General features: G+C 57.3%; 5 protein-coding genes across 5 annotated transcripts; 2 read left to right on the forward strand and 3 right to left on the reverse strand.

The window, feature by feature from the left end:
• The first annotated feature begins 987 nt into the window (after positions 1-987).
• On the forward strand, positions 988-2716 carry GGS23DRAFT_568176 (fatty acid hydroxylase superfamily-domain-containing protein). The gene is made up of 2 exons (XM_051516383.1): positions 988-1736; positions 1797-2716. The coding sequence occupies exons 1-2, from the start codon at positions 1055-1057 to the stop codon at positions 2228-2230; spliced, it is 1116 nt and encodes a 371-aa protein (XP_051371797.1). The 5' UTR covers positions 988-1054; the 3' UTR covers positions 2231-2716.
• Positions 2717-2957: 241 nt separating this feature from the next.
• Positions 2958-4365, reverse strand: GGS23DRAFT_52194 (uncharacterized protein). The gene is made up of 2 exons (XM_051514655.1): positions 3659-4365; positions 2958-3225 (listed from the first exon to the last, which is right to left on the reverse strand). The coding sequence occupies exons 1-2, from the start codon at positions 4055-4057 to the stop codon at positions 3112-3114; spliced, it is 513 nt and encodes a 170-aa protein (XP_051371798.1). The 5' UTR covers positions 4058-4365; the 3' UTR covers positions 2958-3111.
• A 5204-nt stretch (positions 4366-9569) lies between these two features.
• GGS23DRAFT_52318 (uncharacterized protein) lies at positions 9570-10458 on the reverse strand. Its single transcript, XM_051514667.1, has 2 exons — positions 9860-10458; positions 9570-9802 (listed from the first exon to the last, which is right to left on the reverse strand). Exon 1 carries the CDS (start codon positions 10389-10391, stop codon positions 9942-9944), a length of 450 nt encoding a protein of 149 aa, XP_051371799.1. The 5' UTR covers positions 10392-10458; the 3' UTR covers positions 9570-9802; positions 9860-9941.
• Positions 10459-13673: 3215 nt separating this feature from the next.
• Positions 13674-15201, forward strand: GGS23DRAFT_596858 (uncharacterized protein; the record flags this gene model as incomplete). The annotated part of the gene is made up of 2 exons (XM_051518537.1): positions 13674-13811; positions 13921-15201. 2 exons carry the CDS (start codon positions 13674-13676, stop codon positions 15199-15201), a joined length of 1419 nt encoding a protein of 472 aa, XP_051371800.1.
• Positions 15202-18380: 3179 nt separating this feature from the next.
• On the reverse strand, positions 18381-21844 carry GGS23DRAFT_596859 (RNI-like protein; the record flags this gene model as incomplete). Its single annotated transcript, XM_051518538.1, has 5 exons — positions 18381-19448; positions 19510-19832; positions 19890-20189; positions 20244-20710; positions 20766-21844. 5 exons carry the CDS (start codon positions 21842-21844, stop codon positions 18381-18383), a joined length of 3237 nt encoding a protein of 1078 aa, XP_051371801.1.
• Between the last annotated feature and the right edge of the window lie 2989 nt (positions 21845-24833).

A 24833-nucleotide genomic window follows, 5' to 3' on the forward strand; every position in this document is an offset into this window, starting at 1 on the left:
TAGGTACATACACCGTATAGCAATGCCAGCCCACTTCTCTCATCTCTCGACCCCCCTAATCAGATGTTTGCGAGTCGTTCGTATGACGGGGATAAGAACCGGTGAATATGGCTGGGGTGCCGAAAAGACGGTCGGAGGCAGATTAGCCATATACATAGAGAGGTAGCTGGGTAGGTAGGGCGGGTAGGTAAGGCGAGGGTCAGCTAACCTAACCTGCTTCCTCCTACGTACTCATACAATCTGCATTCGATGCGATCAGATACGATTGCGCGCGCGTTGGGCAAGGCGACAGAGGAACAACAGGTGATCTCGGACATTCGCGGGTGGCCCGTTGCCGAGAGCGATGAAATTGATATAAAAAAAAGGGGGGGGATGGGTCTCCGAGAGCGCCGGACGCGCTCGATTCTACCAACAGATGATTTATATACTTACCAGGGACATCGGCCTAACGCGTACGTGCCGGTCGCGACTAGGTACCTAAAGGTATAGTATGACATAGGAACCCACCCCCAAACGTGCCTCGACCATGCCCTTCGGGGACTAGGACGCGGCCGGGTACCTGCTGGTACCTGACCTGTGCCGTTGGCGACCGGCCCCAGGCACGTACACACGCCGTACCAGCTCGCGTCCTCTCCTTCTTTTATGCCTCACCAGCACAAGCCTTATAACCATGCCCTGGACAACCCGACCTGGGCTTCCCATCTTGACTCCCTCATCGCCCACCCTCCTTACTAATTGACTGCCGCCTCCCACCCGTGGCATCGCCCATGCATGGCGTCCTCGACATACTAATATAACCAGCAGTCCGCCACACCTGAGTCTCCTCACACTCCTTTCTGCCGATCTTTTTTTCCTTCTTTTTTTTCCCTCGTCTATCTAATCTACCTAATACCCAGCTTACTCGGCGGCCCGGACCCCCTACCTACTCATACTCATACACGCTCGCGTACACGCGACCCCGTTGTGTTATCCGAGCTTCGATCTTCCCCTTCATCCTGATAGCATTAATTCCCCCCCCCCCCCGTTGCCCTTGCGAGCCTGGCAACACGCAGTCATGGCTACCAATATGACCTCCGCCACAGATCTCCCGCCGCTACCGTCCTATTCGGTTGTCGTCGCCCCTGATCTGCTGCCCTGGCTCCCGGACTTCTACCTGTCCATCATCGCGCCCACCGCCGCCTACTGGGCCATCTCCATCTTCTTCCACATCATTGACGTCTATGACCTCTTCCCCCAGTACCGCCTGCACACCCCCGCCGAGATCGCCCAGCGCAACAAAGCGACACGATACGAGGTGTTTCGCGATGTCATCTTCCAGCAGATCATCCAGGCCGTCATGAGCTTCGTTCTGGGCATGACCGACCCGCCGCAGTACACGGGCATGGAGGAATACGACGTTGCCGTCTGGGCCACGAGGGTCCGTCTCGCCCAGAGGGCGCTTCCCACCTTGCTCGGCGTGCTCGGCGTTAACGCCGCCACCGTGTCTAAGAACATGGCCCTGTCGCACCCGCTGCTAGCCGGCGCCCTGGCCGGCGGACACTACCCCTTCCTCACCACCGAGCTTGCCGGCCCCGACGGCATCGTCGTGCCGGCTTTCGCCACCTGGGAGCTCCTTGTCGCCAAATTCATCTACTACCTGCTCATCCCGGGCTTCCAGCTGTTCGCTGCCGTCACCGTCCTCGACACCTGGCAGTACTTCCTCCACCGCTTGATGCACCAGAACAAGTGGCTCTACGGTCCGTATCCCTGACATCTGCACGTCCATAGTAGGCAGCTTGTAACTGACCAGTCTATAGCTACGTTCCACTCGCGACACCACCGGCTGTACGTGCCCTACGCCTACGGAGCTCTGTATAACCACCCGTTCGAGGGCTTCCTTCTCGACACGGCCGGTGCCGGGCTCGCGTACAAGGTCGCGTGCATGACGCCGAGGCAGGGAATCTTTTTCTGGGTCATGTCCTCGATCAAGACCGTCGACGACCACTGCGGATACGCCTTGCCTTGGGACCCTCTCCAGCATATCACCTCGAACAACGCAGCCTACCACGACATCCACCACCAGAGCTGGGGTATCAAGACGAACTTCGCGCAACCCTTCTTCACCTTCTGGGACCGCCTGCTGGGCACCATGTGGCACGGCGATACTTCGCTAAAATACGAACGGTCGAGGGTCAAGGCCCAGGAGTTCGTGGATGCCGAAACCAAGAAGGCGTCCGCCAAGGCTCAATAGACGTCCCGACGCGCCCGCACAGACTTGGCGCGTACATTCGCTGTAATATCTTTGGGAAGTTCGGGATCCCTTTCCTTGTTTCATTTTGCTTTTGAGGCGTGACCGGGATATTCAGGATCGTATTCGGCTGAGGAGACACGAGGTCTACACATCCGAGGAGCATGGGATGGGCGTTTCTTTTTTTTTTTTTCCCACCCTCTTCACTTCGATTCGACAGTAATTCTTGAAGGGCAACGGGCTTTGCTATTTGTCTCCGTGTCTTGTAAAAACATTCGGCACGCGTGCACGTCTTTGAAATGCCGCATCAGGCTGTCTACACGACCGGGTACGACGAAGGGAGCAGAGGGACAGCCAGCCAGTATTGGTGGGTGCCAAAAGGAGGGGATGGTGGCGTTGGATTTCCGGCAGAGCAGAGGGTTCGGGTTCGGACAAGCTCGATTCTGAGACAAGGGTCACGGCCGTTACAATTAATGATAATATAACTGAACTTCCATCGCTCGAAAGCCTCGCCTTACGTGATGCGTATGACGCATTCCGAGTATAGCCTGTCATCGATAGGCCACAATAGGGCATGTCGCAAGACGCCTCAACCCTCTACAGGCGTAACTAATCGCATGCTGGTAGGTATGCGTCCAGGGAGGACGTACCACGTATACAGACATTCGAGCTCCCTACCTTCCCTACCTACCGCCAGAGCCACTTAACCCGACAGAGTGCGTAAGAGACGGTCGACTACCTAACGTATTCCCACCACGGTACAGGCACAGCACGACGGACCCGTTGGTATCGTTGGGTAGGGGGGCTACCCGAAGCCGATCACCCCACTGCGCGCGCGCGGATCGATAGCAACCCATCCCCCTTCTCCCCTGAAAGGAAAAAATTTAGACAAAGACCAGTGCGATGACGACCGCCAAGCGAGCGGTCCCAGGGGGCCTGGGGGGCGAGTCGTTAGTCAAACATGCGCGCCAGGTCGAACGATGGGGAGACGACCTCGCGCCACCCCCCCCCCCCCCCCCCCGGTTCGTCGATTATCCCACGCGTGTCTCGCCGCCGCCACTTCGAGCGCGCAGACACCGCGCCGCAGCACGCGCCGCACCGCGGTCCCAATCTCGGGGGGGCGCGACCCGCGGGGCCCGGCGCCCGTCCGAGGGCGCCGACGCCGTCCTGGCGCGCGCGTGCGCGTGTCTGCAGGGGCGGTCTGGCGTTGCGCAGGTGGGTGGGGGGGGGAGCGAGCGCTGGCAGGGCCCCCCCCGGACGAGACGCCGCTCGAGCGCGCCGGCGCTGCGCCCCTGGCCGGCCCGGCCCGGCCGGCTAGCCGAGCGGGTTGCCGGCCGCGAACGCGGCACACGGCATACAGCCTAGTACCTCTCGAAATCTCCGGCCGGGGGGGGGGGGGTGTGGGCAGGCGCACCGGCCGTCTCCTCTCGCTTGCTTGCCCGCTGGCGGCGCGAGGTCTGCGCAACGGGTCCGAGGCGTAATAGTTCGACGGAGCGGTGCTCCCGGCCGGGGCCCGGCGCGGGAGAGGGCCATGTCGGTGGTATGCGTGCTGCTGCTGGCTGCTACGGCAGAGGGCGGTTGAGTTAGAGAAAGGGGGGGGTCGGGGCCCGTAGAGGTGTCTTTAGGAGGGAGGAGATACGGAGAGGGTTCTGGAGATGGGTGAGATTCGCCTACTGTTTTAGCGAGTTCTGAGTCGGTTCCAGGTCCACGAGTCTGTCTGGTATTAATATGCGCGTAGGAATCTAGCGCGGGCATCTGGCCACGCATAGGAGGTTGCGGCCGCGGGCGTCTGGTCCGGACATACTGGATCTCTTCGAGGTTTCGGCACATTATAGCGCCTATCCCTAGAATGATCTATGCGCGGCTTTAATGAGCCTGCGTCCGGATATACGGAGGGGTGCCTAGTTTGGCGGGACTACCGGAGGTGGCGAGAGGGGACGAGGGCGTCTTGATGGGTTGCGTAGAGAGAGAACCGGTTGGGGACGGTGGAATGAGTATAAAGGGGGTTGTTGGCAAGACGATGCCGCCTGCCTGGTTGCTTGCGCCTCTCCCCCGTGTTGAGTATTGCAAGCCAATTGGCACTCGACTGTGCTTCCGCTTGCTGCTTCTTATCGAAGTAGAACACCCGATTCCATGAGCTGGTCGATTCCAGCCCGGTAAAGTATATGCTGCCATCGTGTGTATGAGGACCAAGTGCCTTTCGCGGATGGTGTAATTTTCTATACTCGAGCTCGGTTTTGGCCTCGGCCGCCTAAGTTTCCTGCTTCGTCGGGCCATCCCAAGGTTCATATCATAAGTCAACTGGTATAAACGTATTAGCTGCCAAGAGGGGGTGCCATAGCTAGGTAGACCTATAAAACCAACATACCTAGCGTAGGATGTCGTCTAGATATGAGCAAGAGTGCCCCTAGTGAGAATCAGGTGTAATAGCGGTTAATTAGAAAACATGTGCTTCAGCGTCGAGACGAAGGGGAAGACGAGTCACCTCCTGCAAAACTCCCATAGTGCCCAGTTATGCACGGCTCCCCATCGACCCCGTGGCTTTCTACCAAGCCCTGGCCGGCCGCCCCTAGACTAACTTTGAGTGACGAGGAACGGAGACGAGATGCTACCTCGGAAACTACACCACTGCGTTCCACAGCAAGTCCGTTGACAAGCCACAGTGAAGTGTACAACTCTGCCAGACCCCGAATGTGCACGGCGTCCTTACATCGAACAGCATGATGATATGTCTTTTAGGGCACACGACGTGCCCACTGGGACCGCGTAGGGTTCGACATACACGAAACACAACCGTCGCGGACGTCCGTAGTCTCTGGGGGCCGAACACGTAGCCGTGGCTCAAAGGGGGCTTGCCTTGGCGGTATTGTTAGCCCCCCTTCCGTTGGAGGAATCTCGCTGTTTGTGGACGGGCTAGTGTCACTTATCCCGACTCTCGAAGCGAGTACTATCGAGGGTAGAGGCGCTCGTCCCGATCAGCTTCCCCTTTTTCCCGCCCCTAATGGCTAGGTAGTAGGGGTGAGCTGGGTGTCTCCGAGCACCCGGAGTCTAAGACGACACACTACTTCGCTGGTCCTATAATATGCTGGCTCCCCACAACCCGACGACTCCTCCCCGAGGCGTCCACGGAGGCTCCCCTCGGGACAGCGTAGATGTGCGTGGCTGCTCTAGAACACCCTATCCAGATACACGTGTCCTCGCCGCGGTCTCGCCACCACGAGTGGCAGCCTCGGCTACCAGAATCTGTGCGCGTAGCACACACACCTTCAGACGCCCGTAGTTAGAGGACACGCTTACACTCGGCGCCACACAACGTCTACTACAGCTGTTCGGAAGAACGGGGTGGCCGGACGAGAAGCCAGGATTTAGGCGAGGAAAGGACTTGGTTAGGGCGCCGCGGTGGTGTTTGGCATTATCGACGCCGCTTTGTCCGCGTGTATAGCAAGCGTTCGCACGTCCCGCCTCGTTGGCTGCGCCTTGCGCTCCGTAAGTGGGATCGAGGCTCTCGCTCCCTGATATGACTACCTAGAACGATCCCGTACTCGTCTACTTCTGCGATTATCATTTCACACGAGCCAAATAGAGGGTGGGGGGGCTAAATAGTTGTGTGGGCTCGATTAGGGATTTCTAGTTAGACTTGGAGGATCGATGGACATGGCGATTAAGGATTACACGGGGAGGGTAGGGTAGGGTAGGGGAGAGCAACCTAAGCAGCCCGCCCCTCGGGGTGTCTACCTCCTCAGCTAGATAATATCCGTACCTGGCGCTGATATGATCGAATGCCTTTAGTCTGCCGAAGCGAGGCGGTCAAGCAACACTGGCTATTGTCGGAGTTGGACGTCCACTCCTGTCAGCCTCCTACGGACGAAGTTTACTCAGTAGGTGGTAAAAGTAGGATCACCGAGCCGTGGATCTCCTCTCACGGGGCCATCTGCTGTGTACAGGTTTGTCATCACCAATCCCTAGACACCGAGCATAGCTAGCTTGCGTCCCACAGGGCCGCTGAAGACGGAATTATCTACAGGCGCGGGCTCGAATCGACGGACCGTATCCCCACAGGTCGGGCAAAGGTGCTCTAGCGGCATCGCACAAGTGGACGCTCGGTGTCAATCCTAAACAGTAGACCCCATCTCGAGGCTCTCCTACGTGCAGGGCGATGATTACAGCATAGCCTTGGGAGCAAGCCGCCCCCGTGGAGGATCTGGCGTCGGCTGCATGGTTGCTTGTATGTTGGAGCATGTCTCGACACGCGGCAAGAAGGCGGGAGTCATACTCCCAGACACGTTGGCGTGACTCATGTGCTATATGTGAGCGAGACTAGTATATGGCATTGTGTAGGCGCATAGAGATAGGCTGTCTCTCTCTCTCTCTCGACGCTCGCCCCCCTGAGAATAGAGGGGGGGGAGTGGCAAGAAGCAGGGGCAACAGGCAACTCGAGGGCCCCGTGCTGCGTTGAATTTTGATAGGTCTGTTCTTCCAAAAAGACAAGGCGCCCGTCACGTCCTACATGAATAATGGCCTTTGGAGGATTCTCCGGAGACCCAACCGTAAGACGGAAAGGAACCTATAGAGTCCCGAATGGGCAGGATTTACGACAGCTGGCCATGCCTACACGCCTACACACAACGTCAGGCTCTGCCCCGGCTATGCGAAGAGACCCAACTCGACTCTCCCGTTCATCCTCCCGAGGTCTCCCACCCAGGGCTCCCACGCCTCCACTGCTTACTAGATGTCAGAGCCACGCCCTCAGCCCGGGGAAGCGGGAAGCTGGCGGGGGGGTGTGTCCTATAGGATTCGGTGAGCGGGTATTCCTTGGGCGTACCGACGGCACGACGCGGACCTAAGATTCGAGAGTAGCACACCTGCGGGGCGGCCCTAGGGCGGATAAACGATATCCATCTCGGGAACGCTGGCAGGATGAGGGAGGAATCGCGGGCGCGATACGGTTCCGCGCGAAGGGGAAGCCCGGCTCCCGCTGTGGGATGGACTTTTGGGGGGGGTATCCCTAATTGCCTACCTAGGTAATTCATGAATGAAGTCTTCGATCTGAAGCTAGCGGACCTAATACATACCTATAGACATAGGCTTCACTGGGACGGCTTCACGCACCTAGCACACAGACGCCGACGCACAGGTACGGACTGGCCTGGCTCGCGGGCGATCACGCGTAGCCTACGCCCCCCCCCTCCGGGAGGGAAGCCCCCGCACGAGCCCGAGACGTGACTAGAGGCAAAAGTCCCTAAGGACAGTGCGTATGTGGTCTGGTATCCCGGAGGGGGGGGAGGGGGAGGGAGGCCCCAAGCCGATACCATCGAGCCCAGGCGCTCGTGTCCCCCAGCTGCGGGTGGATCTATGTCAGACTATATGTTGGTTATCGTCGACGCTAACACCGATGGTTGCTAGGCTGGTTTCGCTGGCCGATGGGATTCGAGATGGGGCCCGGCTCTGCATGATGTCGACAGCGGCTCTGGACCAATACTCGGCACTCTGAGCCACAAGCCTCATACGCACCCCCCCGGACAGCAGGCAAGGTACACGATCCCGTTGACGCTCGATCCCGAGTGTGTTGGCATAGCTACGGACCTGTCGAGGTGAGAGCTGCGTGTTTCGAAGCTTGGTCGCAACTGGGCCTAGCGCGCCGTCAGCTGAAGTCCTTTTGAAGCTGAAGGTGCGCAGAGCACCAGGATGGTCAGAATGGTCCACCAAATACCACATACGGTAAGAATATCCAGAGCAGGTTGCTTTTTCCCATCTCTTTTCCTAACAGGGCTATCGAGGCTTGGAAAAGGCACCCCCCCCCCCTACGCCAAGGACACCGTTCATCTGCGAGAGCCTCTCTGTATTGACCTCGCTATTTACAGCGGCAGCTCGGTTGCTAGGAGGAGACTCGCTCCCGTAAGCTAGAGAAAGGCCCGGTCCGGAAAATGACTATTGCGCCTTGGTCTCAGGCGATATGTAGCTTGTGCCACAAATTGTGACGAGACGGGCAAGGAAAAGCGAGAGACAGAAAGAGAGATAAAGATAGAAATAGTAAAAAAGAATATCTGTACCTACGCGATATGATGAGTGATCACAAATATGCCGCGGTCATCGGGGGAGAGGACCCCTGCCGTAGCAGACTTTTTGGATATCATAATATTTTGTGATCGATCACGATCGGAAGCCTCGTAGGGTCCGTCGGGGTGCGTCCCCACGGCCCGGCACGTTTGGAATTCGCACGTCCTCGCAGCCTTCTCCCCCCCCGTCCCGTTGCGTACCGCAGAGGCTTATACGCTACGTAAAGATAGGAAAGCCTGGCTGCGCCATCGTCGCCGATCGTGATGTCGCGCCGAGGCGGTTAAGAATTGGTATTTCTACCGGGTGACGGGGTCTCGATTGCTAGACCATGCTCTCGTCGCTCCTAAGAGGAAGGTATCGTCGTTCAGCTCGGCTCATCCTATCACGATCGCTCAGCTGCCGTTGCTCTCTCTCTCTCTCTGTGTGTCTCTGTCCTCGCTTCTTCTTTCCCCCATTTACTTCTTTATTGACGGAATTGCCACCCCTCTGTCGGCTCGTCGCCCGTCATCGTCGTCGCCGTCGCCGCTCTCTTCCTCCTCGTCCTCACCCCTACCCTCCCCCCCGGTCGGCGCGCCTCCATTCAGCTCCTGACCGAAGCTAGATGCAAGCCACATCTGTCACTCTTTGGGCGATCTACATATGCCTGCTGCCCTATCCCGAAAACCCGGGAACCCCGTACGCCTGTAGGTAATTCCGCTAGTGTCTTCCCCCCCTCCCCTCCCCTCTGCCCTGCCGGCAACGCGCGCGTGATGCTGCCACCACCGCCTTCTGCGTTTCCCTTTCTCGCTGACTTTCTCGCCAAGAATTCGGTGCAACGCGCGAAATTGCGCTCGCGAACTTCGCCCGCTAACCCGCTTTCTCATTTGCCGAGGACTGCAGGCGTACCACCTGTACGTATATGCACGCAACATGTATATCTGTGGGAGAAGAAGATGGAAGGGAGAGAGAAAGAAGCAATGCCGCGCACACATTCTCGGGACCCCGTTTAATTGCCCCCTACCGTGCCATGTACGCACGTACGTAGTATGTATATGAGTGAGCCTACGAGGCTAGTAGACGAACAGCCCGCACGGGGGGGAAGGGAGGGCAGACAGTAGTGAGAGAGATAGAGGCGGGAGGGCCAATTAAACGGAGACAACGCATTTCCACCAGGGTCGTCGCGAAGGCCGGGGCCCGTCAAGGGAGCCGACCGTCGTCGGGTTGGGTTTATTGGGGGTAGTCTGGCCCGGTTATCGAGGGGAAACTCGAACCTGTCTGGGAGGTATTTGGCTGGCGGCGACCGAGTGGCCGGGACAGGGTGAAACCTGACGAATTTCCAGACCCGGGAAGGCGAACGCACACGCGATCGTGTCTGGACTCGAGCCGACCGCGACCTGGGGTTCAGCCAGCTAACCGTGTACGTGGTAGCCGTAGCGAGAAATCGCTAGCCCGCACCCGCTGTGCTGTGTCTGGATCTCTCTCTCTCTCTCGCCGTGGTTGTCGTCGAGGCCGGCTATCCGATTCCATCCGTCCACGTACCTAGCCTAGGTTAATCTCCCAATGTCGAAACACGCATCTCCATGCATGGCTACCTACATCTTACCATACTGTGCATGTGCCTATATGCCCGCACATCCGGTCTAGGTAGGTAGGTAGGTAGGTAGGTTATGTGTGTGCATTAGATGCCGTTGGATATGTGCACAGGTGTCTGGAGATATCCGTGTGGCACGCAGGTATACCTAGCATTTTTCTGATGTCGACGAGCGCCAAGACGAGACAAGACAAGATATGCATGTCCACGTAGCTCTAGAGCTCCAGAGCTCCATAGCTCCAGAGCTCTCCTCCGGCATGTGTGGACGGAGCGGAAGCTCACGGACGTCTCCCAGGTCGTGGGTGAAACGGCGGAATGGAGCTTCTTGAAGGTGTTGAAACCGGTGGTAAGTGAGGGTCGTACGGTTTCGGACAGGTTAAGGGTCGACTCGAGTCCAGGTCGGCAACAGGCGGACATGAGGATGGACATTATCGCAATGTCCACCATATGAGTACATCTGCATACCACGCGCAGGCACCACACCCACCCTATGCACACACGCCTCCTGCCACTTTTACGCTGCGGAGGTGGCATCATCGTCGTCGTCGTCGGCTTTTTCTTGTGTGTGTGTGTGTGTGTATGTATGTGTGGGTGTGTGTGTGGGCTGTAATGTTGTGGGTTGTGTGGGTTGTGTGGTGTGGGTCGTAAATTGGAAAATAGGGCGTGCCGTGTGCCGTGTACATACATTCATAAGTGCGAGTGTATGCATATGCCTCTACTACCGCAGGTATCTAGGTACCTTTCAGGCCTACAAAGCCTCTCCTCTAGTTCGCATGTGGTGAGCCAGGATGCTCGCGGTTAGCTGCGTGCATAATTAGAGGTAGTTGTGTAGAAGGCAGGTATCGCGCCAGGGCTTGTGGCGTGTGCGGTACCTACGGGTACGTATCACGCCCATGTATATCCCCCGTATGCAGGATGTAATGCAGGGCGCACGCGCGACGCAGGCACGTATCCGTTGTGCGCGCAGGCAGTGGAGGGAAAATACACCCAGGATACGGCGACGGTACCTGGATAATTTCGGAAATCCCCGCGCTTCCAGCGTACTCGCATCGTAACTCGACGCCGACGTGACGCTAGCAGGGGTGCGTGTCTCCGAAGCCGGCCAATGACGCGCCGTTGCCGGGACACCCCTTTTCCCCTTTCGTCTCGATTAATGCGCCGCGCCCTCGTGGGTCTGCGATGCGTCGGGCAACGATCATCAGCCTCCCTTCTCGGCAGCCTCCACACGTACTCTTCATTTATCCATCGATGTATGAATACTCAAATATCCATACCCATACGTGTGCCTCATCTTATGTATGCCTCCTCTCATCTATGCTTCATCTTATAATATACTCATATATGTATACATCTGTGCATGGATAATATACGTAGGCAGGTAGCTAATGCAATGGGAAATTTCCTCGAAGCCGGCACCCTTCCAATTCCTTCGGTGTCTTTTCCAGCTGTCCGTATAAATGCAAATACCCAGCATCGAATGGCACATGATAATCAGAATCAAATTAATAACCACCTCAACCATCAATGAGAATAATAATACGACTGCAATTGTGGTCGCTCGAAGGTGTGTTAGATGCTAATTAGATGCTAATAGATGACAATGCTGCACGTGAATCCGCCCTTGTCTATACCTTGTGCTGGGCAGAGGCTAGCCACCTCTCCGATCCATACCTCAGATGGGGGGGTTCCTTGATCCCCTGCTAGTTCCCCTCCCCAGGCAGCCTCTGCTTCTCTCACCACCTTTTCCTACGTTAGGAGGAGGTAGGTATTTACCTAACGGAATCCCTCAGGTGTCTATATCGTGCACAGTTACGGATATACACACCTCTATACCCTCCAAAAAAACCACCGGGGTTCGTTCTGTTGGCTCGGGAATGGCCATCGGTTTCAGCCCTCGAGTTCCCCTCACCCTTCGCGCAGCAGCTCGCTACGGCTCGCCTGCGTCAGGCCTGCGTAGATGTGTACATCTACCTCGTTAGGTAGCAGGGCATATATGTGCGTGGCATGTATCTGTACCTGACGTAGCGCCTGACATAGTATAGTGCCCAGCAGAGTAGGCGAGTGAGGCTTTTCGGGCTTGTCAGCGCTCGTCCCCCTTTCCTCTTGCGTCCTTCCCGCTCGTCTGCCATCCTACGCATACCACCTTTCTTCCTTAACACATTCTTATTATTATAATGCCTCTCGTCGTCTGAACCCTCGCCGCACCTAGTTCTTCATCTTGCATCTTTATTGTTTTTATGGCTGTCGTAAGTCGCTAGTTCGCTGCGGAGGGATCTGCCGTCGCAAGTGGCCCCCGAAAGCTGCTGCATCGCGAAATCTCGCTTGCCAATTCCTCTAAGCGCCGCCCCCCTACACAACCCTACAGCACCACGCAACCCACGGCGCTTCCGCGAAGGCCGTCCACCAATACCACCAGTACTCTGCTCGCCCCAGGCTCGCTGCTCTGTTCCTGCGTCGATGGTGACATTGTGCTCGGAAAAAGAAAAAGTTGGCAGCCGGTTGCGTCGAGACTATCTTAAGAATCCCTGAGCCGGCCGGCGGTAAACAAGACATACATCGCAGCCAGACGGCACTGCGGAGAACGGCATTGCAGTTATAACTGACGAGAGCCCACTCCTCTTATCCTCCGATTCGATTCTGTTTTTATCTACCATGGATCCGACTACCACGCTCTTTACCTTCATGCTGTAAGTCCTGGTCTGTCTGGGTTTTTAATTGTCATTCTTTACTCCGTACATTACTGCCTAATTATCCCAACTGTCCTTATTCTTAATATTATCGTAATTATACCTGCCCGCCTTACATACCAATACGCACACAGCCTGGCGCCCTGTCTCTCCCTCTCCCTCTCTCCCTCTCTCTCGATACCACGTCCGATACCACCCGCCCCGCTCTGTCTTCAGCTCCGTGCATCTCTCCTCGTACGGCTCGCTATACATTTCCGCATTTTCTCTGGACTTCCCCCCCGGGGCTCCATTCGGTATTTTCCGAGTCCGATTCAGATTTCAAGCATAAAGAGGAGACTCGAGGGAGGTACGGCATAAAACATCATAACATTCGATATTCTAGAAGCTCCCTATAGACAGGGGGAGGCAGTCGGGTTTCTCCACGATTGACAACACATAACTCACTCACACTCACACTCACACTCACACACACACACCCTCCACTTACACACCACCCTCACTTACACCACTACTCGCACTGGCAAACTCACACTGGCACTTCGCCCTCACACCCAGCCAATATTTTGACGCAGGGGTTTCCACGTACAACAGAAGGTTAGATAACCCGTCGTCTTGCCAGGAACCAACTCTGGCCGGACACGCACCCCCTGTCAGCCCTGCCAACCCGGCTTCCCTACCCCATCGGCGGTGAGGTTCTGTTCCAGGTACCCGCATAGCCTGATGGGCGAGGATAGCCACGGCTCCTGTCAGCTCACCCACCAGCAAGTGCTTCTAGCGTCTGGTAGACCGCTTCCACCCCTGCCCAGTCCCAAAAGAACCGGGGCGATCATTTCACACACCCTGGATTTGTCACGTCACTGGTCACCGGTTGTCCTGCTCTTCTCGCCCAGTGGGTGGCAGGTATCCCGGCCATTGGCCGGACCAGGCTTATGAGTACACCTCTTCCCGCATTTATTATGTGCTGCCCGCCCTGCCATCTCGACGGAGTAAGAAGGAAGGGAGAAGGAGAAGAAACGAGAAGCCTACGCATGCGAAGAGAAGCTTACCAGTCTCCGTACCTAGTGAAACGCATCCTTCCGTGTCGTCAGTCCGGCTCCTCGGGTCGTGGGACAACTTCTCCAACCATCACACAATGGAGCGTGACGTTCGACGGGATCGAAGCCAATGGCGAGGCTGCCACACCTTCAACAACATCATCTGCGACGGAGACCAAGTTGGGAATCCAAAACGTAGCGGTGGGTTGAAGATGGGTCAAACGTACTATTACTATGTAAGTCTATCATATGAACGCGCCGGTCCTTATATATATGCACACACACACATATATATATATATAGGCTACCTCGCCCGTTACTGACCAGCCCCTCCCTCGCTCCCAGTACGAAGTAGACGGCATCACAGAAATGCACGATCCTTCCAAGCCTACGACCAACGCGTGCCCATACCTCCCCGGCCAGACCGTCAACGCCCTCGAGGTCCCTCTCGAGCACCCCCTCTCGCGGCTCAGGAGCGCGTCGATGAACTCCCTACGCATCACCGACTACAAGACGATGAACCCCGGCGACAAGTTCGTGACGCCGCGGCCGGCGCCGCCGGTGCCCAGCCTCCCCGACCTGCGGGTGGGTTCCTCGCCGGTGATGTCGACGCTGGCGTACTCGCGGTCGGCCCGCTCGCTGTCGCCCGCGCCGCGGTGGACGCGGCGCTTCTTCGGGCGGCGGAGGGCCGGCCACGGCCACGGCGCTGCCGACGCCGACGCGAGCAGCGAGACCGAGGGCGAGAGCGCCTGCGGCGAGGACAGCCGGCGCAGCGCGACGCCGTCTGGCAGCGTCCGGTCCCGCGACATGTCGCCCGAGTCGCTGCGCCGGTTCCTCTCCGACGACCGCCCGCTGACGCCGCCTACCGCCGTCGCCGTCGACCCGGCCCCGAAGCTGTCGATACCCGACGAGATCGCGGAGGAGAACGAGGACGACGACAACTTCGCGTCGCTCGTGTCGGCCGCGTCCGAGAACGCGCCCGTCACGCAGCTGTCGCCGCCGCCCTTCCAGCGCAGCGCGCCCGCGCCCGCGGTGCCGCGCTGCCCTACCAGGCCGCCGCCGACCCCGCGCGCGTCCGACGGCGCGCTGCCCGAGTCGTTCGAGCCGCGCCCGCGCGCGGCGACAATCGAGGTGGACATCCCGCGGTCGCGCTTCTCGCTGTCGACGGCGGCGTCGCCGACGTCGCCGCAGTCGGCCGAGTCGCGGGACCGCAGCCAGTACTCGTTCTTCGACGACTCGGAGGACTCGGACGATGACGACGACGACGAGGTCCTGTCCAACGCTGACGAGTCCTTCGTCATCCAGGGCACCCGCGAGGAGCCCTCCACCGACGCCAACGCCGACGCCCGCCGCTCCGTCCCCAAGAAGCACGCCTACGCCCCCTTCACCGGCTGCTACCGCCTGCCCTCGCACCCCGCCCACCTGCAGGGCGAGAAGCCGCTCGACGCGACCCGCGGCAACGCCCCCGCCGCGCTCGGCTCGCCCGACCTCCTCGCTCGCATCGACGGCGACGGGCCCCTCGGCAACGCGGGCCTGCTCAGCCGCCCCGGCCTCGACGCAGGCCTCGACGACCTCGTCAACGACATGGGCTGGATGGCCGACGTCATCCAGCCCAAGTACGTTTGAATTTCACACACTGTCGTCTCTCTTTTTCCTTTGGTCTGGGGGTTTTTACGGGGGTAGGGGAAGGGGGGGCCGGCCGGAGAGGGGGGGATCCGCGGATCTAATAGAATGGGCATAGAATTTCCTCTTGTTTAAGGGGCTACGCACGTGTTGTCACCGACAGATTGGGACCTGGCTTCTGGGTTTGCGCACTTTTTTTTATTTGAAAATCGCGAAGCAAAAAAAAGCCTGGCGTTTTTAGCAGCAGCATTTCGGCGCGAGGGATCTCAGCAAGAGACGGAGTTTTTTTTCCTTGTCTCCATTTTCTATTCTTTACTCTTTATACCCTTGATTTTATTTGTACGCAGAACACGGCATCGATCCAGCCTTCGAGGGCACTGGCTGCTGTGTTCGGGGCTTGCTATATAGTAGCGCGTTGTCGTCTCCATCATCATCACCATCGTCTCCTTACGGACGGGGAAACGCGGTATCTACAGGATCTAATGCGTTGGATTGAGAAGGATGTCGGGACACGAGATGGAGTTGCGCGTGGGTTGGCGATGCCAGTACGGGCTATGCATGTGTACGATGCGATGCGACGCGACGTAACTTGACGGGAGAGACGAGAGAAGAAAGACCACGTTAGCATAGGAATAGGTTAGGTTAAGCTAGGCGAGCGAAGAGAAACGAAACGAATTGTCCGCATCCGCACATTGATGGGCATCCATCTCTTTTTTTTTCTCCGAACGTGCCGCCCGCTCCGCGACTCGGGTGAGCCAACCAGCCCACCCAAACCGCCTTACGACGGACGATCCCTACCGCCACGGTCGTCTCGGGATGACACCTGCAAACACCATCGCGGCAGCATCGTCTTCCTGTTCATGCAAGGTACCGGAGGGCCGGGTATGGACGTCGACGAGGCCCCATCTGAGTCAGACAGCCCATCGGTCTGTCCATCCATCCATCCATCCCTCCCATCGCCGCGACGGGTTCCTGAATCCGTAACCCTCTCTCTCTGCTCACCCGCACCCACACTTGATTACGCGCTTACACGAGCGCAAGCTGCACCCCGGACTCTCTCCCCCCTCCTGACACAGCATCAGCCCAAACCGGACGGCCGGGTATATTCTACGAGTTCCGTATGTCTGCGTGCGTGTGACGCCCGCACCTTGCGCTACGCCGTCCAAGACATCTCGTCACATCCTCTCGTCACATCGCGATGGGCGCGCGCAAACAAATAGAGAGAGAGAGAGAAGCCAAGCCTGTCTCCCCTCACCCCCCCCGGCCGGCGCTATCCATGGCCGTACGCCTCTACCGTAATATCACGATCGGCCCCCCGGTCAGTCACTAGCCAGCGTCCTGTGATAGGTTTGTTTGTTTTATTGCCCGCGCTATGCACATCTCGTCCCCGGGCGCTTTTTTCTTCAAACTAAAAAGATTCATCCTCCACTCCCCTCTCTTCCCTTCGTTTCGCTCTCCCTGTCGACGTGGCTTAGCGCGGCCGATCTCTCGCTCTCTGCGCCTACTGCCAACAACCCGCGCCCTAGGAGCGCAAACGAGGGAGAGAGGGGGGTCATACGTAAGTACATACATACGACGCAGAGAGACGCAGCGAGCGAGGACTAACACCGCACCACGTCGCGCGACGGGGGGGTCAGACGCCAGCCAGCGGGGGAGAGAGAAGCGCTCGCACGGATGCTGCCCTTCGCTGGGATCGGCGCGCGATGTCACTCACGTGGCTCGACGACCCCGGGGCCGGTCGATGGGGCCATGCTTAGTCCTCGCCGCTGCCTGCCCTTAGCTACACGCGGACAAGTCCCAAGTCCCCCCCCACGGGCTGTGCAGCCAGCGTTGTTGGTGACGGAAATAGACGGGTGGATGTACAATGGAGATGGGTACGTGCCTGCGTAGGTACGTGCCTAGAGCTGCCATCTTCTGTGCGTTCGCGCGTGCCGGCGATGCCATCACATGCGGATCCCATCGCGTGGCTCGCGCATTGCCTGCCTGCCTGCCCACGCGGCCGCCACCACCTTGCCTCGCGGGGAGCAGAGTCATCGCTGGGTCCCGCGGCGCCGAGGCAGGCGAGGGCGGCTCGCAGCCAGGCCTCGGCACGGCACCGCTAGGCATCAGGACTGGAATACGCGTAGGCCTGCACAACACCTACACGTATGCCTGGGGCGTCGAGTTGGCCACCGCGCACTATCTCGGGATCGTAGGCTGATATCGGACGACGGGTTACATCCACGTACGTAGGGATAGTAGGTACCTTCATGCCATGCGCACCCTCGAGCTGATCACCGAACGGATCCGGAATCGCCTTTCTCGCCGTTGCAACGTCATGACATGCCTACCTCCGTCCGATGTACCTGCGTGTGTGTGGCTGCATGAATACCAATTCGACGGTAACCATGGGTCCGCCTCGGAGACATGGGTAGGTATATAAATATATATACATATACCTATATTGCGTATGTGCTATATCCTATATACATATACCTATATAGACCTATGGACACGGTAAGTATTACCTAGATCAGACATGCACCATGGGCCACCTCACCTCTCCAAGCCTTCCTGGCAATATACGGCGTAGAACCCGCCGTCGTAGCCAGCTCGACAAATAGGCCGCGGCTCTACACTACGCAAAGGGCTCTGTCACTCCGGACGCGGCAACACTGTCCTATCTTGGCGTTTACTTCTAGCCATACGCCGTGGGCGCTCTCTCGAAGAGGTAGGGCGCGTTCCCAAGGCGAACTGTCCCCTTTTGTACGTATCTATGTATAGTTCCTACCTCAAACTTAGGAGACGCTTCTTCACCCTCCCCCCCAAGCCGAAAGTTCCCACGTCTCGGGGTATCTCCTATATACACATACGCACGCCCGCACGCACATACACGCTTGAAGTCAATAAAAGCAGGGAAAGACATGGTCCCATCCGTCGCTCCGTTTACTCCGACTACCGGGACGCCGCTTCTCGCCTTGCCTCCCATGCACTTCAGGCATCTATGTTACTCAAGCCCAGCATGTAACCCCTGTGAGCCATTATTCGTAGGTTGGCAAAAGAAAGACGAAAACAGAAAAAGAAAGAGACGGCGAAATCGCTTCGTTATCGCGGAGGGGCAGCCAGAGGCGAGACCTCCTTCATTTGGCAGCAGGTAAGGCTGAGTAGGAGGGGGTGAGCGCGTTCGCGACGACAGATTATCATCATACCGCAGTAGACACCCCCTCGCTCGCCTCGTGAGATTTCAGCTCCCGCGCCCGCGCCCGCGCCCGCGCCAGCGCAGCGGGGAGGCTCGGATCGTCCCAGGCGTCCAGGTACGCCCGCGGCAGCTCGAGGTCGAGCGCGCGGATTTCCGGGTTGCGGTCCCTGTTACGCTCGATGATCTCGCGCGCCCGGTCGGCCTCGGTATCCCAATGCTTCTCGACCCACCTTAGTAGACCTTCGAGGCGAGTTTCGACTGCCGCCGCCGCCGACGCCTTGAGGATCTTCGCCGGGAAGGACTTTTCCGGTCGTGTCTGGTGTTTGAGGAATAGCGACCTCTCTTTCTGCACCGCGCTCTCCCGGTCCGCCGCCGCGAGCGGGAACGACACGATCCGCCGGTTTGCGCTCAACGCCTGCACGAGCTTCGCGAATTGGTGATGGTTGAAGTTGTTGTTCTGGCAGTCGAACATCGCAAGCCCCTTGTTGGCCGCGAGTACACGGCACAGCTCGCTGACGTCTTCGCCGGCGCCGATGTCATGGTTTCGGACGCGGAGTTGACGTAGCGTGGTATTCTGCTTTAGTCCGCCCATGGCGCCAGCCAGCCCCCAACCGAGATGTACATCTTCTAGTTTGCCGCTGTATCCGGATAGATCGAGGAATCGTAAGGTGTCGTTTGACCCGAAAAGGCGGGACAGCAGCTCGGAAGTTTTGGCGCTCGCGCGATTCGGCGGCCCAGTCCCTACCATGCTTAAGAACTCGATAGTTTTGTTGTTGGTAAGTGCCCTGAGAAGCCGGTTGAAATTTGACTCGTGTTGGAATTGGATCATGTCGAGATGGACCATCTTCGGCGCCTCGTTGCCATGGATCAGGTCTATCCAATCGGTCGAAACCGACTCGAGGGGGTTTTCGCCGAGCAACAGATGAACATCCCGGCCGCCGCCCAGTCGGCAGAGAATACCGGTTGCCATTTCGCCCGAGAGTCCGCAGTTGGTCAGCGCAAGACGGCGCAGATTTCGTGACTCGTCGAGCTCGACAAACTTCATTATCCCGCAGAGGGTGTCAAAGTTAACCTGCCGTACCCTGTTAGCGAAAGTCCTTTGGTGCAAACGTCCACGTATAACTATGTAATACCTTCCACCCAGAAAGATCTAGCTCCTCCAGGAGCCACGGCTCGAAGCCCGAGGCCACACTCCACGGCTTGAATAGGGGTCCGCTTAAATTTCCCTTAATCGAGTAGGCTAGATTTAAACGCCGCAACCTAGAGGCACCAGAGAGTGTCTCTGCGGCCCTTCTCGCGTCTATACGACCCGAGTTATGCGACACGTCAAATATTTCGATAGTAGAGCGTTGCTCGTGTAATGCTTCCCATAACAAGATAAGAGCGTTCTCATCGAGGCGACAGCGTGCCACGGATAACGTCTTCAAGAAGTCCGTTCTGGTTTGTAGAATTCGACCTGCGCAGCAGTTAGCTATTACCTGTACACTGCTAGCCCGGACTCTATCAAGCTTACAGAGACCAGCAACATCGGACGTGCTCAGCGGATTTCCGCTGAGATTAACCGAATTACACCGGGTTTGCAACGATTTCCAGAGGAGTACAATGGGCGGGACGATCTCGCATACCGAGCTTGTCGGAGCTGAAATGGATAGGCCGTTTTCTGAGGACGGGGTCGAGGCTTTACTACCGAGGACGTAGGAAAGATCTATGTGTCGAATCGACTCCGACCCCAGGAGGAGAGCTACAATTTCTTGGAACAGTACGGGCGAGTTTTCCACAACCTCGAATTCGTTTCGAGTGAGGCTACATTTCCCTTGAACGACGTCAGCTCGCAAGTCCGTATAGCTGTTGCCTGTGATCAACGAACCTGTCCGAGAGAGCCATACGGTAGACCCGAGTCGCGCGGCATTGTCGAAGATACCGCCTAGGTTAGTAAAATCAATACCGCAAAATGACAACGATTTGAAGAAATCATTGAAGCGCAAGGCACGGAAGACAGCTAGGAGTTGAAGCGCGGTATATCTGGAATGTTCCTTTGGCGCCAGGAGACAGAATTGAGGGGGATACTGCACATCCTTCCACTGGACAGTCCAATGCACCGGGGCACAGTGATAGCCCTGAATAAACGCATCCAGGGTTGTCTTGAAGCCACCGTAATCTTCTCCGTTGGGGAGGGGCGTCTGCTGCGCTTCTCCATTAACGAAGAACACCTCGCGTCGAGTCCATAGAGGCCAAGCTGGTTTTAAATAGGCGTCCGCCTTGTAGAATTTAAGCAGGATATTCCGGTGGTGGCGGCTAGAAAGCTCGAGCTTTCTCGGTTGGTCTAGAGGCAACCTGCATGTCGTCAGCAACGTCCAAAGCGGCAGTGTGCAGAATGAGAGGGCCTCACCGAAACACGAGATCAAACCTCTCTTCGTTAAGGGCAACGTTGACTTTAGAGAGCGTTACCAGCCCGAATTGAACGAGGCTATTGAGGCTGGCTTTGTGACTCGGCGAGGGTCTCATGAAGTGGGCGACTATACAGAAATTCTTGGTGAACGCCACGTAGAAAGACGAGTTCTCTCGCCAACCCTTTTTCGCTTCCCCGGAATTCGTCCCAAGCCTCGTGTACGGCCGTCGAGGCACGACAGGGAATATCTCGACCCCCGCATCGTCCCTTCGAGCTTGTTGGGCCTCTATCATTTGCTTCAGCTCCAGCTCTACATCGCACGGGACTAGCTCTTCACGAAGAGACCTGGCACGTAGCTTAACAGCATGTCGAATCTGCTTCAACCACTCGGCCCGGTCGTCTGCTTGGCTGAATTCTAGCTGGAGGCACGAGAAAACCGCCCCTTTCGGATCACTCCACCATACCTCGATGCCAAATGACGAAGGGCGACCCCCGCCATCATCCAATATGGATACAATCCTCTCCAACGGGATGCCTAAGTCCCCCCCAGCACCGAGGCCTTTGAAAGAGCTTGTCGAGTCGGTAGGCGATGTGATTTCGACAGCACTGCTCGATGCCGAGATTTGTGGGAACCGCTCAACTGCCAGCGAGCGGCTCTTGAACTTGGTTAAGGCCGCCGACGTCAGCACCAAATACTCATTCTTGGATTTCAGAACGGATGTCTCCGGCTGGAGAGGGCCGGACTTGATAACGGCCAAGAAATCGCCTGAAATACTGGCAGACCGGCTGTTAGTCGCAGAGGGGCTCGTAGGTCTAGTCGAAGTAGATCCGCGGTCAGTATAGTCCTCCACGGAGGACTTGGAGTACCTCCGGATGAGGAGATCTCCCCTCAGCGCATCAAATGTGCGATTTCTAGTCAGAGCTTTCTTCCGACTCGGGGCCGACGACGGGGAGTCCGGCTCCGAAGAACTTGAGACCTGCGAGCTAATGCTGAGAGAGGATCGCAAAGCTTTCATCGCCAGGAAAGATGAGCGCCTCTGGGTTTTCAGGGGCTCCCTCCCTTCCGGCCTCAGGTCCATATTCGGGCCCACGGGAGCCGAGAGTGAACCGGGATGCCACGCGCTGCGGAACTATCATCCGCATCAAGGTCCGGCTTCGGCGTTCAGTGTCGGAGGCTCATAGCAAGCTGACCCTCCTCTGGGAGCTACGCACTACCCTCCCTGGCGAGGCCAAACAATGGGATGGCTCGGGCAGAAAGCCGTGTGAGTCTCGGGTCTAGGGACGACGAGGGCTTCGAATGGAACGTGAGGGCGACGAGCATTGGATTTAGGCGAATTTTACATCCATTGTTCCGTAGCTCGGCGGCTCCGCAGCTCGACAGCGCAGCTTAGCTTGGCTTAGCTTCCATAGCTCGCGGATATTACCAGTCGGTCGGCTTTGTCCTGCGGGCAGCTCTCACCTGAGGGGGCACAGCGGTCAAGCATGCTGGCGTCCACAACTAGGTAGGTGGACAAAGAAATGAAAGGAAAACGACTACGATGCGGCCTACAGAGTGGGTTGAATATCGCAGGCAGGCCCCCGATGGCGTCGACGTTAGCGTCGCTGGGCTGGATCGAAGACGGACAAAGCCAAGGCCCAGGTACCCAAGTACCCACCCGATAGTTGCAAATTAACGCGGAGCACGCATGTTACGCCTGGTGAAAACCGCATTATGCCGTGCGGTCGGCGGGTGGCCTGCCGCGGTCTCAACCCCGCTAACTGCCAACTAACGCATAGGTCCAAATTTCGATGATGCCACAAGCCGGCGTGTGAGGGAGCCGCTGGTCCAATGACAGGACCGCAGTGACTGTCTCGGCACGTCTACTATTCTCGTCGTGACGCGCTGTCGCATCTGTCGCGCCCGTATGCATCTGCCTTGGGTTAGGAATCTGCCGGCCTAGATACCTGGTACACGCCTAAGTCGAGGCGTGCGGTGGCGGATGTGCGTAGATGAGGCGGCGAAAAGACGCTCTCGACGTCTGGTTGCTTCAGGTTACCTTAAATATTTACCTAGGGCAACCCCTCCTAATCTTAGGAGGCAAGTAGGTGCCTCTACTTAAAGGTTCCTCTACCCTGAACTTGACGTACCTATACCAAGGTACCCGTAACCTGCCTAACGTAACGACTCGAGGACGCCGACAAGGCCAGCATTTAGGAGACAGACACGTTGTAGATACGATGCATAATATATCACAATGTTGCGGTGCGCATTAGTCTGTGGGAACCTCGTTCCCATGTCGTCCCTGCGAGGATATACGTGGATATGTGTAGGTAATATGGGAATAGAGATACCTGCACCTGGGCAGACAATGCCAAAGCCCATCTCTATTGTTCTTAGCTGCATACCCCAGATAGGAACCAGGAAGTAGGTTAGGTAATGTATGGGCCAACTCGATGGAGACGCTATACATCCCATGATGGGGCACCGGATCACTGCAAAGAATAGAAGACCTTCGCGGAGCAGGCCAGCGGAAACGGAAGAGGTAGGCGGCTACCTTAGCCACTACATGACATAATCCCTACAGAGTAGAGGCGTCAGATCCGCGCAATGCCACTCATGCATGCGCCTACACTCGAGGCGTGCGATGGCCTCGGCACCGACTAAGGGGAGATTCGCACACACGACACCACGGACGGACAGGGAAGCGGGCGCCTCGTCGTGTTACCGCGTTAGAGTCTACGTTTGGTGGCTTGCGTGCCCTGTGATCGGACCGTCTGTGTAGGTACACGCGTAGCAGATAGATACCATAGGTATGTGTATGTCCCTGTCCCTCAAGCCGGGAGGAAATGCTCGCGGGGTCACAGGCAAAGTCACCGTCGAGCCTCGCGCTCTCGGGCTTCATGGGATCGATATTTTCTGGGGGGGTCGGGGACCCGATGCTTGTTTGCTAGGGCACGAAGCTCATTTGATATGCACTCGGGTGACGCATATGGAACGCAGAATGGCTCGAATGGCTCGAATGGCACCCACCCACGTGGAGTTGCTATGTATGAGTATGTGCGTATAAGACATGCAAATGACGGTTCGCCCACGCAGCCATAGATGGGAACAGGACATTGGGTGTCTGCAGGCGCCGTGGGCTTGCTCGTTGCGATCGAATACACACCTTTGTTCCCTCTGGGCGTATTCCGTGGCATCCTACTACTCCTTGCCGGTAGGACGCGGTACCGAGCCGGGGGCCACCATGCAATATCCGGCCTATCTGACGAAATCGGAGTCGGAGGACCCCATCATCATCTCTCCAGGGCACAAGTTTCGACGAGAGTAAACAGTGAATAATCAATCCCTTGCCCAACAGCGGCACACCGCCCCTCTAAGTGGGATATATCCTCGACTACCTGATGTACATACGTACCTACATGGTGGATGGTGTACAATGGCGTTTAGGTACCTAAGGTAGGTAGGTAGATTAGGCATGTGTGTACTCATACTAATACATACTCACGACTCGCGAGTAATGTCGGGCTAGGTTCCTAGCCTCGTGAAGCTCCGCTGCGGCGAGCCTGGAATTAATGATAAGGATAGGATGGCTTGACGCTGAGCGCATAACATGACATTGAGTGTTTTATCTTTAACTATGCTCCCTGGATGTACGCGTATCTCGTGATGTACTTGTCGACCTTACCGACCTCGACCCCGAGCGGAGTCACAAGAGGCCTCGGGCCAGCTTATCCAAGGGATGAGATGGGGAAGAGGGAGAGAGGAGAGGGGAAAAAAAAAAACCTACCCCCGGGCACACATCCTCGAGGATCTGGTCGGGATTTGCCCAAGAGCATTATGCAATTTAGATGAACCGCTTATTACTTTGTCCTACTATGCGAGGGAGGTCATGTTGATTACAGCCGCAAGATAACCGGGCAACGGCATAATACGACTCTCTGTGTCCGCGGTCGAGATGAGGGCGTGTTGGTAAATCCTTTGGATCCCACGTTAGTGAGGACTCGGTCCTAGATCTGCACCAGGGCCACCTCGAAAGCTTCCAGACGATGATGCATGTACTGTACATACGCACATACCATGGGACGCCG

Source organism: Durotheca rogersii (genome assembly GCF_024521655.1).
Source record: "Durotheca rogersii strain YMJ 92031201 chromosome Unknown GGS23scaffold_10, whole genome shotgun sequence".
In the NCBI taxonomy this organism is placed as follows: domain Eukaryota; kingdom Fungi; phylum Ascomycota; class Sordariomycetes; order Xylariales; family Xylariaceae; genus Durotheca; species Durotheca rogersii.